This window comes from Equus caballus, chromosome 31 (genome assembly GCF_041296265.1).
Source record: "Equus caballus isolate H_3958 breed thoroughbred chromosome 31, TB-T2T, whole genome shotgun sequence".
In the NCBI taxonomy this organism is placed as follows: Eukaryota; Metazoa; Chordata; class Mammalia; order Perissodactyla; family Equidae; genus Equus; species Equus caballus.
Genome location: NC_091714.1, coordinates 16,139,875 through 16,154,370, shown reverse-complemented (window position 1 = coordinate 16,154,370; position 14,496 = coordinate 16,139,875). Strand labels below are relative to the sequence as shown.

Here is a 14,496-nt window from a genome sequence, read left to right as displayed (position 1 = left end):
GAGGAAGATATATAATGGTTGGAGAGGAAGACACAAACTGTCATCAGTCCTAGGTGACATGATTTTCTACATAAAAAGCCCCAAAGAGTCTATTAAAAAATCTAAGAAGTAATAAGAGTTCAGCTGGGTTCTTGGATATGAGAGCAACATGCAAAACACCCAATTGCATTTCTAAACACCATACCCACAGTTTGAAAATTAATTTTTTAAAAAATACGATTTCTAATAGCAATAAAAATATAGGTACCTAGGAATGTATTTAACAACAGTTATTTCTGACCTTTTGAAAGAAATTATATAATTTTGATGAAAGTCATTAAGAAGACCCAAATAAAAGCAGAGAAACCATGGTCATGGATAAGAAGACTCAATATCTTAAAGATATTAATTTTCCCCAAATTAATCTATAAGTTTGAATCAAAATCCTGACATACTCTTGTTTTGTAGAATTTGACAACCTAATTCGAAAATTTATTTGGAGGCATGAGGACAAAAACAAGACAATTTTGAAGAAAGCTAGAGCTGTAAAGATTAGCATGGAAGAATTTTGTAAAACAGCATTCACTGAAAAAAAGCAAGTTGCAGAAGGATGTATTTCATATAACTCCGTTTATATTAGGTCTAAAAGCAATAATGTGGGCTGTATACATAAAAAGTAAAAGTATAAAGAAACAAATGGGAACTAGGAACCATATCAGGAAAACCATTTACAGGGACAAAGCAGATGTGGATGTAGAGAGAAAGGAAATTCACTTATGCTGGTCGTGCCTTTTTTCTTAAACTGGGCGAAGGTGGGGTGTCTAGATGTGTTATGTTATTCTTTTACATTTTCACATTTGAAATAGGTAATAAGTTTGTAAGTTAAAAAAATGAGTGCATTTCACAGATTTCGAGCAAATTAAAGTTAAACAGAAAGCACAATAAATTACTGCAGAACAAAATCTAAAAATACACTTTCCTCGTGTTGCATCGTGAGAATGGAAATGAGCAAGTTGTGGCTCTGCCCGGGGGAGGGCAGGTATCCACTGAGGCTGGCGATGCCTGAGTGCAGGCGCGTCTAACACGTGCAATTCTTTCTTGTTGTAAGACAGCTCTCAACCGTGGTCTTGCAATTCAACTCAAGCCTGTGTCCTTTTTTAGTGGCCACCACATGGTGGCAGCCTATTCAAGAAAATTCAAGGACAATGTTTTGTGATTTAGAGCCCAGAATTTTTGATTTGGAAACTTAGTGGAAGAGGAAAATAAACCTTGCCTTGAACTGAACAGCTGCAGTGAAAAAGAGAAAAAACCTTCATTGGCGATTGAATGTTTTCACAGCTGTCACAGATACTTTTGCTAGTTGTGTCTGTATTTTTGAAAAACAAAGGCATGTTTCAAAGTACTTTTTTATTATGCACATAAATCACCTGGACTCTTCTTTGGGATAAATCTCATCCTAACTTTGAGAACAGTTAAGTGGCTTTACTCTCCAGAGACCTAGAAATTGGGTAACATTCCTGTTTTCCTACAGCCAAGAGGGTTGTCTTTCATGGTTGATGGTGCACACACCGTTTGCTAAGTTCTGGCTACTTGTAACAGTACCACTGTGAATCTGAGAGGCTTTCAACTTACACTCTTTTTATGGCTTCATCTTTTTAGCCAAAAATACGGAAAGAAAGGTTCAGGGCTTCCCATACTTGTCCTGAAGTTATTTGGTCTCTGGTATTTGGTCCTCTCTACCTGGCCTACTTACATACAACAGACTCCCATCCCACCACAAGATAAAGGCTCTTTTTCCAGTTTTCATGCCAGCCTCTAGCACTTCACTAGCCACTCTCCTCCCCGGGAATGTGCCTCATGCTCTTCCCTGACATTTGACTTTCACTATTCACTTTTCACCATTGCTGCGTTTTGTTCCAGAGGGTCAGGGGAGACCACAGGGCTGGCAGTTCACCGGTACAGAGAGCACCTAAGCAAGAGTTAACATCCTGGGGCACCCGACTGGGACAGGCTGTGTCCCGCCTTGCCGCCCCCTTGAGAAAGTCTCTGTGAAAAACACTGAAAGTATAAATTTAACAACAGATTGGGGTTTTTGTCTCATTTCACCGTCAGTGAATAAAACGTGCCTTCTAAGGTTATAGTCCATTTAGCTTCTCATTATCAGCCACGATAAATGTTAGAGAAAGAAAAGGGCAAGTAAAGAATTATGGGTATCAGGTCGAAGGAAATCATCTTTGAAAAGCATTTCTTACGTGCTTTTTTGTACCTGACATGGAACAAGACTGCTGTTGGCTGTCCAGTTGGAGATCTCCGAAGCCAAGGGCGTGAGGGGTCTGGGGATCGGGGTGACTGTGTAACTCCAGAGTCCTGTTTACCACCTCCTAGACTATACATAGCCTTTCAAGTCTGGGATGACCCGAAAACGGTCACTGCCTGCTGCAACCAGTAGGAACTGCCTTCGAAGGTTTGGAGTCAGACACAACATTTGTGTTCTTGTCAAGCATTAGAACATTGGCTTTGGTGACAAACAGCATTAGCTGTTGCTTCACTTTTCTGAGTTCGTCTGCTCGTGCATAGAGTGGGGGTCATAACACTCCCTACCTCATGTAAGTTGGCTCAGCACAGGACTTGGCACCTCTAAACATCCACGTTAATATCTTGGCTGCTGTTAATGGTGAGTCAGGAAAGACTGGCAAGTTTTACCATGCAGTTGTGTAATGATCCATAATGTGGAAGGGCAAGTGGATCAATGAAATCGTAAGGAGATAAACTGATAAAATAGCCTGATATACATATTTCCAATGTATGGCCCGGGGAAGGAGGGAGTCACTCTATCTGTGAGGTCTCCCACTGATATGTGGAGGCCGAGGGAACCAAACCAAAGCAAAACTAAGAGAGAATGTCCAAGCGAGAGTGGGTGCCCAGCTTCACTCAGCAGGAAGGTTATCAGCTTTAAGGAATGGAAGGGAGAGCCCTGTGCTCGCCACCTGTGGGCCTCTTCCTTGCTGGGACTCCTGTGCCACTCAGAAGCTCTCCACTGCTAATCTTGTCTGCTGGGGATTCCTGGTTTGCTAGTTATTCCTTCCAGGCCCTATAATTTTGAGGAATAGTTCCATCGAGTTAGCTAAATAGAGATGGATCCTTTCTCTCTCCGCCTGCCTGAATCTAAAGATATTCTTTGCATACCGATTATGCGTAAAATCTCTGCAGAGCCTCAGCGTGAAGAATCCGAGATTTGCCTTTTTAGAGTTTGACGGAAAACGGAGTAGACTTCTGTATTTGGCAGCTTCAAAGCTTATGCCGTCTGAGTGTATCACTGAAAATGAAGAATAAGTTCCTGCTTTGTGTCAGAGCATCCCTTCTGGGCTTTGAGATGCGGTGTGCATTTCCATGTCAGGGAGGGGAAGAATGTCTGGGCGTTTGTCTAAATTAGCCTCGTGTGGTGGAGCATCAGATGTCAGGAAGCCAGAACACTGGGTGTGATGTTTTCGGGTAGGGCTTAGGAATCGCCCTTTTTCCTCCCCCCAAATGTAGGCCCCACACTCAGCTTCCTCGGCCCCTGGAGTGGAAGGGACCCCTATGTGGGGACCCAGATAGAGCCATCCGCCCAGTGAGAACTGGCTTGGATTTGGAGATATCCTCTTCCTCACCCTAATGAGTTCACCCTGATGCCAAAAGCAATCTGAGGTGAGAGAATGCTCTGCGTTTAGTGTTTATGAGGCAGAGTGGTACCCCTCTCGAGGGGAGAGAGGGTGACAGGCACCCAGGGCTCTGCATGCACACCCCTGCCTCGCTCCCCTAACTGGGGAACCACTTCTGACTGTGCAGTTACACACAGCTGGAAGATGATGGTCAAACAGCCTCCAGCTGTGACAAATCGGGTCCATCCCAGCTGCATGTGTAAGAAATAACCTAGAAATAAGAGAACTGTTTTATTTCGTTTTTCTCAGAGGATCTCATTTCTCCTCCTTCTGAGCAAAGAGACCCTCAAATCTAGCACTAACGAAATAAGGAAAAAATATGGGTCTTTCACATTTGAAGGATCAAAGTGTGTAGGTTTTTGAGCAAAGCTAAATGATCACAAAGTCATTTCCAGTTTAAATTTAGTGCATAGCATGGCTTATAAAGGGCTTTTAGAAGTGAACTGGAAAATTCTGAATATATTTGTATTATACATATGAAATCTTGAAAAAAGAATAATCTCTTTTCCAAAGATTGAGAAAGAAAAACCTCTAGATTTTAAACTGGGCTAGATGAGTGAGCTACATGATAATTTTTTAAAATTAATTTTTAATGCATTATCTTTTAAATCCCATAGGAAATAAAAGTGGAGTTTCAAACCAAAAACACAATGATACTGGCTTTTCTGGAGATCTTTATTTCTTCATACGTCTTGCAGTTACTGTCCAGCATCCTTTCATTTCAACCCAAAGGATTCTCTTTTGCATTTCTTGTAGGGCAGGTCTAGTGATAATGAACTCCCTTGGCTTTTGTTAATATGCAAATGCATTAATTTCTCGCTCATCTTTGCAGTACAGTTTTGCTGGATATAGAATTCTCAGTTGACAGGTTGTTTTCTTCTAGCATTTTAAATATGTCATCCCACTGTCTTCTGGCTTCCATGGTTTTTGATAAGCATGATAATTCTTTTTAATAGAAGAGGCTACACTTAAAACAGTAACATATTGTAATGGCAATAATAGCTAACATTAATTGAGTTGATGGTTTCTGTGAACCAGACACTCTCCTGTCCTCATGTTACCTCGTCGATGCTGCACGGTCATCCTATGAGGCAGGGCTGTCCTCTCATGTTACAGATGAGGAAACCAAGGCTCAGAGAAGTCGAGACTTTCCAAATATCTATAATTTAAAAATGATGGAGGTGGCAGTACAGCCTGTGTTTTTAGCCACTGTCCCATGTGATCTGTTATTCCAGATAATCACATAAAGTCTAATCTCTGATCTTTAAAACTCCAAAATTTTGGGTTTTAAAACAGCTTGGATGTGGAACATCAGAGGGACCAAGACCCAAGACACTGGACTTGTGTTGAGTTCACTGTCGTTTTATTCCAACAGTTAATAGTCCCACAGACATCCTTTTAAGAGAAGGAAGCTGAAATAGACTGGCTGTTGTTCCCTCCCTGAGGCCTGGGCTCACGACCCCTCTTCAGAAGGGATAGTGTCCATCCTATTGAGAGGGCTGGACGAGGGTACCCTGCTCAGATATGTGGACACGCAGGACAGCCTCACGAAGAGGAGTCCCTCTCCTGTCGCACCTGTCGTGGGTGGATGGAAAGATAGCCCCCAACCCCGGGCACTGCAGGTCTCATGCTGAGCAAATACCAGGGTTACTCTGTAATGTGTGACTAAGTGACCTGAGCTTTCTTTGACAGGTCTTTCAGTATTCATGAACTGCAGGTGCCTTTGGCTATCAGCTCCCATTCTTTTCTCTCTTGTTTCTGCCTGATCCTTGCATTATGTATTCACACCAGAGAAGGAGACAAATAGAACTCTTTTAAAAGCCTCCAAATCAAGCCATTTATCTTTAGCAGTGTTGAGAGAAGGATTTGTGAGAGAATCTGTTGAAACTCATGGGCACGCGATCAAGAGGGGGCCATGTAAAGTGACAATCTTAGTCATCTTAGATGGGTCAAAGTGTATATTGCACAGAAGCAGAAAGGCCCCAGGCTCTTCTGCAGAGCACAGGCCAGTAACGTCACCTCCAGCCCACCGACGTGTCATGCCACCATCAGCAGAGCCTGTCTCCATCTTCCACCCCTTCTTCTCCAGGGTAAACGCTTTTTAAGGACGTAGAATTAGAATACTTTAATCAGAAGGTCTTGAACATAATCTCTAACAGTAAAGCACCTTACATTTGTGTAGAAGTTTAGTTTTCAAAGCTTTTTCCTATATTATCTCATAAAGTTACACTCTGAAAACGAGTTGTTATCCAGGGTGCCCTGTCCCTGGTCATTGACCAGAAGGAGCGGAGTCTGGGCCCAGCCCCGTGGCTGAGTGGTTAAGTTTGCACGTTCCGCTTCGGCAGCCCAGGGTTTCGCCGGTTCGAATCCTGAGCGTGGACGTGGCACCGCTCATCAGGCCATGCTGGGGTGGCATCCCGCATGCCACAACTAGAAGGACCCACAACTAGAGATGCACAACTATGTACTGGGGAGCTTTGGGGAGAAAAAGGAAAAATAAAATCTTTAAAAAAAGGAGCGGAGTCTGGGTTTGAATCCACGTCTTATGACTCCACCTGCAGCCCTCTTGCCACTGCACCTCCATTCCTTACTCTCCTCACTTTTCAGACGAGGCAACTGAGACCTGGAGACTTACTCAAAAGATGTGGAATGCAGAAATCTGTTGATGTGCAATCCAAGGTTCAGAATTGGAAAGCACAAACGTGTCAGGAAATGCAAAGCTACATTTCCCACAGCCACATCAATCTGAGTTAACTTGAACCCGCGGCAGGCACTTACATATGTGAACCGTGCGGGCCGTCGTGCCTCTGTGACACACGGCGTGGGTGGTGTCACTCTGGGAACAGCCGCTTGGGCATTTCCTCATTTTTGTGCCACGTGGTTCTGAGTCTTTGTCATAGAAAATTCCCTCTCACCACACACACACACGCACCCACAGACTTTCTCTCTCTGCCTTTTAATTTTTTTCCTAGGGTGTGAAGAAGGGAATTATTTTTCATGAATCATTCCAAGTATGTCCATTATTATCTTTGGACTTGCATTTTCCTGATTTTATCATCTGTCACTCATTACTTACATGAGTATCAAGCTCGCTTGAAGAGGGATTAGCTGTCTTTTCTATCATTCTGGACACACCTGAATGTCTTTGGTATTCTCTTGTCATCTGCTGAACAAATACGTTGAATGATGAAGGAGGTGAACTCAGGAACATTTTGAAAAAGGAAGGTCATTTATTATCCTCTGGGGGAAAAATGTGGTATATAGTGCTGTAATTATAATTCCTAATTGTCCATTTGGCTTGTAGTCATTCTGATTTATGAAATAACCATAAGAAAGCTCTTTTGATTTTAAAAGCCAGTGATCTGTTCTACGGATCACAGATGAGAGTGGAGACAAGAAATATACTCAATTCCTGAAAGGAAAAGAATGCTCCCGGGATGCAGTCACCTGGTGCGTGTGAAGCAGGGCAAGGACCTTTTGCTGAAATTGTCATTCTCTTATCTTGCCAAAATATTGCAACATCTGAATGGAAATGATTTGACACTCTTATTTTAGAGTATTACACAGTTATTTTAACGTTTCTATTTGAGAGTGTGCTTAATATTTCAAGAAAATGTGGATATCGATCCATAGATACAAACCAATAATCCTCTGGTAGATGTTAAATTAATTCAAAGAAAAGGACATTCTAAGTTAAAATAACAAGTTATGAATAAACAGGGCCTCTGCTCATGAAAAACTCTGCATGAATGAAATCTCCAGATGCTGGGAATACAGTCGACTCAAATGGCAAGGATTTAACAGGCATGGTTGCGAATGCCCATTCTATGGTAAAGTCACTGATGACTTCCTAATTGCCGAAAATGGATCTTTTTTTGCTTTTAGCTTGCTTGGCCACTGCGCGTCATTCAGACCTGTGGACCACACCCTTTCTCCTTAGCCTGCATGAAGACACCTTCCGGTTCCTCTTTTCCTGCCTCCTGGCCATACCAGAGTCTTGTCATTTCTCCCCTTTTCTTACCATTTAAGATGCAGCCACCCCAGGGACTTTTCACCCCTTTTTCTGTCCATTCTGTCTGTGTCCCTCGGGGAATCTTGTCCAAACTTCTGGTTTTAACTACATTTATCTGCTGATGCATGCCAGCCCACAACCTCATCTTCCCAGACCGTCCTCTGTTCCAAGCCCGTGGAGTGCATCCAGCTTCCTACCAGCCGCCTCCTCTTGTGTGTTTCAGTATCATGCTCTCACCTCTTCCAACTCGTTCTCAGTCCAGCTTCCAGAGTAATCTTCCTGCTCTGGAAAGTGTGATGGTGTGGCAACCATCTGATGCTGTGGGCAACCAGACAAGGTAGCCCCATCTGACAGCTACTTGCCTGTCATCAAGAAAATGTCAGCAAATTAATTTAGCATTTATGGGAAAAAAAGTGACATTTCACAGAAAAGGAAAATACCTAATTCTTTTTATGACTTTGCCGTGAGACAGTCAAGGAGCCTCCATGCTATGTAAGATTTCACAGATGCCCCCCTGTCATCCGTGAAGAATCTTCTGTGGAACATGGTAATGGCATCTGTGAGGCCACTTAACCTGCTCGCAAACCACCGTGTGTCCCAGTTCATGGAAAGTGAAAGAAAAAGTCCGAGGCTACCTCTGTCCCTCGGGACCCCTCCCTGTGCGTGTTGTGTGTGACAGCTGCTCTGGCGACACACAGGGACTGATAAGAATGCGGATGTTGATCCAGATGCTAGATACTAGTAAAGTGTACTTTCCGAACCATGTGGGCAAAATAAGTAGAAATCAAATGTTTAATCCATTCTTTTCATGTCACAGTGGTTTGCCCCATTCCCCCCCATCTTGAAGATCCCAGCTGTAAAATCTTGTGGGCAGGGATTTTTATTTTCTGGCTCTCACCAACCTCAGTGTCTGCCTCAAGTGGCACTTTAGAGATGGCAGGTGATGAGTACATCCACTAAAGATCCTGGATCTCTTTAGTTCTCTCTACTGTCATTTTAGAAGTGCGTCTTTGCTGGAGAAACTGCCTCTTGCTGATTGTTAAAGTAAATCTCTTCGTGTTGAACTTTGTTTTCTGAACTGTGCTGAAAACTTTTGAAAGATAGAGAAACAGGTCACAGGTAATATAAACCACAATTCTTCAAAAAGTATTTTTCAACCTTTTTTTTTTTTACCCATCCCAGCTTTCGGTATATATACAAATCTCATACCTGAGACTCTCATATGTACCCTTTTGAGAAATATTCATAGCAGAAGATAAATTCTGTCTTCTAGCCAAGAGTTTGGGGCTGTACTTTTGATAGTTGAAATTTAAAAATTTTAAATTTAGCATTCAGTTTGCTAAATACAAAATTATGATGTTCCTTATAACTTTGCAAATCACATTTTCCCTCCCTCTCCCCTCTTCATATTCTGACTCTTGCCCCCCCTTAAAAATCAGTGAGTTAGAGAAAAATATTTTTCATGTTCTCCAAACTGTATGGTACTCCCACATGCTCCACGTTAACTGTCTGCGTCTCTGTGTCTTACTATCGTTTTAACATTTGGTCTTCTGCCTGGGGAGTGGGCGGTTCTCTTGAAGCTGCTTCTACTCAAGTCTCAGCAGAGAAAGCGATATTTTGTTATGAGGTAAAGTTTCAAGCCAGGCTTTGGCCAGGGTCTTTCCCATTTGGGAGGAGGCACGGAGAAACAGCCAGTGAGACGATAATTCTCCTTGAATTTTAGCTCATTAAAATCTTCCCTGGTCCTCAGTGGATTATTTATTGATTTAAGCATCCAGCACTTTCGCTTTCCAGAAAGCATTAGCATCTCCGATGTGATCATTGCAAAGGGAGGAGATTTTTGTCTTTTCTCTGGGATCAGCCATCCCCCCATTGCTTATTAGCACAGTCCACTTTAGAGCTGTATTTAGGTACGGAGTTGAGGGGTCAGAATAAGATTTCTGAGATTTATAGGTAATGAAAAGAACAGGTTGCATCAAAGACACCACGTGGAGGAAACTAAATGTTCTTACGGGACTTCTGTGAACTGTGATCCTTGGTTTTTTTCCAAAATGAACATTTCAGTGTTGTTCATGCTGACTTCTTTTTTAAAGATGTTTTCACATGTTCTGGTTTTGATGCGATTGTGCGTGAAAATAAAGCAAAATTTGGTTTCTTATTTCCCGATCATTTGCCATGGTCTCAAACACTTGTGTTTCTCAGTGACAGTTAATGTGGTTGAGTATCTGCAGTGGTGTAGGTCAATGAAGAAATACGTTTTCTTAGATGTTTAAAATCCTCTTTCTCTAAGAACCCTTTTTCCCCCCTAAATATAATGTCACCCAGAAGTCTAGCTGTTTTCAGATCTATGCATAGAGAACATGTGTGGCAATAACATGCTAGATTGCTGGTAGTATTGGCTGTCAACTTCTGAATTCAGGTTCATGCTGTTGCCCTGTAGCATGTGTTCAGGCAAACATTTCAGTGGGGATTTCTCTTCTTTTTAGTGGGATTAATACAGTCAATGCACTGTTTCAAGGCAACAGCATTTCACTGTGACCTTGGTCGCGTTTTTCCTGTGCCTTGATAAAGTGCGGTACTGAAAAGCAGCGAGCACCGTTTGGCTCCTTCATGGGTTCTCGGTGAATCTTAATTCACTTTTCCCTGTTTGTGTGCTCAAATCCATCAAATCTCTGGGATGTTGACTTTGAAAAGCCGGCCCTGGTGGTCTAGTGGTTAAGATCTGGCGTGCAGCCCTGCCACAGCACCTGTTCCTTTCCCGGTCAGGGACCCACACCACCCGGCTGTCGGTTGTCCTACTGTGGCAGCTGCGTGTTGCTGTGATACTGAAAGCTATGCCACCGGGATTTCAAATACCAGCAGGGTCACCCATGGTGGGCAGGTTTCAGCGGAGCTTCCAGACTAAGACAGATTAGGATGCAGGGCCTGGCCACCCTCTTCCAAAAAATTGGCCATGAAAACCCTGCAAACAGCAGCAGAGCAGTGTCTGCTACAGCGCTGGAAGGGGAGAGGATGGCGCAGAAAGACCAGGCAGGGGTCTGCTCTGCTGGCCACAGGGTCACTAGGAGTGGACTCTACGGCACTAACGACAACTTTTAAAAGTTGCTTTTGCCCACCCTTTGAAAAGCCGTGCATTTAAATTGGTACCGTGTTCCTCCTCTCTCAGGGGAACTTGGAGCTGCCCTTGATCTTGGCTGGTCTATTCATAAACCAGGTAGCTCTGGCATGGGCTTGCTTCCTCTCCCTGCCATCTCTTGTCCCAAGCTTCCTAAGGGACTTTAGCTGATGCCACCTCCTGCCCAAACAGTGTTACGGACTCTCAGGCAGAAGCCGACCTGGTTCTCCCCTGAGAGCTTCAGCCGGCAGCCTGTCTGAGCTGGGAGTGGACGAGGACGCGTGAGGCACGTCCGTGTACGGGGCGGGGGGGGGGGGGGGGGGGGGCGGTGGTCGAGTGGTGGTAATGGCAGTGGGGCTACTTTTGTGTTTTGTCTTCTGCTCTGATTCTAGAGAGTCTGCAGGCAGTTGCAGGTCATTGAAGTCGGCAGAAAAAGCCTGGGGGGTGGGGACCATAGGTGTTGGAGATGGGAGGGTGGGCAGCTTCCCTCTCTTTCTACCTCATAGAGTATTTCCAAGACTGAGTCTGCTAGGGGAAACAGGACATACCATAAGTACCACAGAGGTACTTAGACCAGCTGAGCCTCAGTTTCCTGGTCTGTTAAATGGGTATAGTAACACCGACCTCACATATTTGGGATATTCAGCGAGAGGGTGTTGACAGCACTGGGCTGACGCATGTGGTTGTAGCCATTCTCCCCCCGGGGTCTGAGATTCCTTCCTCACGTCTCTCCCTCCACATGGAGATCCAGTCCGAGATCATCGGTTGTTTAGTTGGTACCGGGACAGAGGTCACAGCCAAGCTCTTACCCTACCCCAGATGTAACCTGCCTACCAGAATGTTCCTCCAGTGCTCTTTTATCAAAATACAACCAGGACGGACATGATGAATGTGTTTTGTAGTCGTGGTTGCATTCTTTCCTTTTTCTCCGAAAAAAAACTAGCAGTTTGACGAGACTAACCAGGGCCTAGGGAAAATGAGATTTTTTTCTCAAGCTCTTGAAAATTCTTTCATGAATCGAGTAAAATTCCATATGGGTCTCATTTGGATGGTGCAATTGTACAGGCTGCCAGGCCCCCTACCCTGGTCAGAACTTCAAGGGGCTTCGCTCTGACAACCCGTTTTCCTCCTGAGCTGCTGTGTGAATCAGGATGCCCCCCCCCCCATCTGCGCCCCTCTCAGGCCCTCCTTCCATCAGGATGGTTTTCTTTGTCCCATCTTTTTTCTTGATATCGCAGTTGGTGGTGAAAACGTGAATGATGGTACTCCACATCGTGTACATGCGGAAGTAGTACTTTGAAGAAATCTTAAGGTCTCCTTTTCTTTACAGGATATGGTAATCACCTTCTATTTGTCCTAAAATGTGCTACGTTAGTAAATTAGTAAGCGATTCTGGCCACGTCATCGGTGTGGAACTAAACTCTGTTAGTTAGATGCAGTTGTCATCTATCACCTTGAAGTCATTTGACGTCGATCGTTAGGCAGATCTTTATGCTACGGGTTAAAACATGTGTGCTGTTTTCCTTTTTCTTTCTAGCTTCAGGAGGCTGACATCGTGGTCTTAGGCTCGCCCAAGCCAGAGGAGATTCCCCTTTCTTGGATCCAACCAGGAACGACTGTTCTCAACTGTTCCCATGACTTCCTATCAGGTAAATGTTTTAAAATAGGTGCCAGGCCACTGATAAAAGTAGGCAAGATTGTTATGAGAAATGTCAGCCTTATTCAGAAGAGAGTATGTTCCTGAAATGTTAGTCATTGTCAACATACATACACAAGATAAGAAACTTAGAAGGTTGGTTGCCTACTTTTGGGATCACCTGATATTGGAACCATATTGTCAGGCAAAGAGAAGCCAAGATGCCATTTGCAGTGGCTGCCTTCTCCTCCTCCCATATTGAAATGTTCCCCTGCTGGCCTCCAGCATCCAGCAGTGGAGCAGGCTGTGACCTAAAGTATGTAATTTGTACGTGTGTAAGGTGAACTAGAAATAGTGGTCGTCGCCATCTCTTAGAAAGCAGCAAAATCCTTTCTCTCAAAGAAATCTTAGCTGAATCTCAACAGGTGAAAGCAGAGGAAAGAGGGAATGGAGACCAGGCCTCGTGTCTCCCTGGTTCTCCTGCAGTGACCCCTCAGGCACTTCCTGGAGGCCCAGAGTCACCTCAGAGCAGTGTGAGAGTCACCATTAGAAACAGAAGTGGGCTTAGGCTTGGTGTTGATATTTGATGGTATTTCTCCAAAGGATCAAGGAAATGACCCGGACCCCACCAGGCCCACCTTTAGGACACCTGGAGCTGTGCCAGCACCAGGACACCCAACCAAGGGGGCAGTAGGAGCCGGCCCAGACGGGAGACCTTTTCTCATTCACAGAAAGACGTTCTGAGGCTAAGAAAGCTTTGGACCACACTCAGCCGACCTCCTCAAGTCCCTGAGTAACGTGTGTGCAAGAGACAGTGCCAGAGGGAGGCGAGGAAACTCTCCTTCCTTGTTGCTTTGGCCTCCAAATTTCAGCATGGAGAGGCCTGTACTCCAGGCCAGCGTTTTTCCCCCCAAAGCTGGTCAGAACTCGGGCCAGTGTGAGTGGGGGCCTCGGCCCTCTTTCCCCTCTGCCAGTACCACACTGGAATTCTAGATCCTGAAACCTTCTAGGCAGCCCCACAAAAGAGTGAAATAGAGAATAGGATCCAGGAGAAAATAAATATAACTTCTGACCCAGACACCTTGAGATAACTCTTTTACATTTTTCCATAAAAAGGCAATAAACAGTTTTATTGGAATATAATGGAAGGAGAAGAAAAAAATATGATACTAAAAGTATTACTGAAATTCAGATAGCTGTTTCTTCAAAAAGGAGAATATTGGACCCTGCTCTCTGGGAATGTAGCTCCTCCCCGAAATGACGAATCAGAGTGAAAACCGCTCGGGGCTGAAGTGGGTGGGGTGGATTGGAGAGTGCAAGGCAAGATGCTCAGGAATTTCCCAGAATGCTCGTGTACTCAGCTCTTGGATGGAGAGCACAGGGATGAATGAAGCAATCAGAAGTGCAATGTAACATGAATGTGGGATTGATGGCTCTTTTTAGCAAATAGAAGGCACGCGCTAAATAACTTCTTGAACGTGTATGTATGTAGTTTCTGAGTGTAAATTTTTTTTTCCTGAAAAAACCAATGCTTCACCCATCAACAGTGGACACGGTAGATTTCTCCTCTACTCAGAATCCTAGTTGGATTAGGAGAGTCGGTTACGACATTAGTTTTTTTTTAGTTCATGCTTCTTTACTATAATATTTACTGGCTTTTTTTTTATTAGAGTTTATATATTTAGGACAATTTTGGCACAGTCCTGTCTGGAGATAGGAGAGTCAACTTCACTGTTCTTTTGGAATCCCCATGATTATGTAAAAGTGATGTGTTTTTTATTAATAAATCTGTGCCTTACTTTTAATGTTTCTTTTTAGGACATTTACTAAAGGCATTCTTAAAATCCTTAGATTTCAATATAACGATTCTCTTGGGTGAAAAAAGATGAAGGCATTATGTTTTGAGTTAACGATTCTGTATGTAGACTGATGGCAGTTAGTTTATTTTAAATTGATCTGGTCCAGCAGTGGTGGTTCTCTTCAATTTCTAGAATTTCTTTGAGTACCTCGTGCCCAGCATAGCACCTGATGCATAGTAAGCGCTCAGTAAACA

The 14,496-nt window shown here is 43.8% G+C and overlaps 1 protein-coding gene across 3 annotated transcripts in view; it reads left to right on the top strand.

The window, feature by feature from the left end:
* MTHFD1L (methylenetetrahydrofolate dehydrogenase (NADP+ dependent) 1 like) overlaps nt 1-14,496 on the top strand; it is a 191,436-nt gene that overhangs the window by 19,074 nt on the left and 157,866 nt on the right. For all 3 annotated transcript variants that reach the window (XM_023633058.2, XM_023633056.2, XM_070256470.1), the window contains exon 8: nt 12,345-12,456. In XM_023633058.2, coding sequence (XP_023488826.1) covers nt 12,345-12,456 — 112 coding nt within the window. The remainder of the gene's footprint in view (nt 1-12,344; nt 12,457-14,496) is intronic.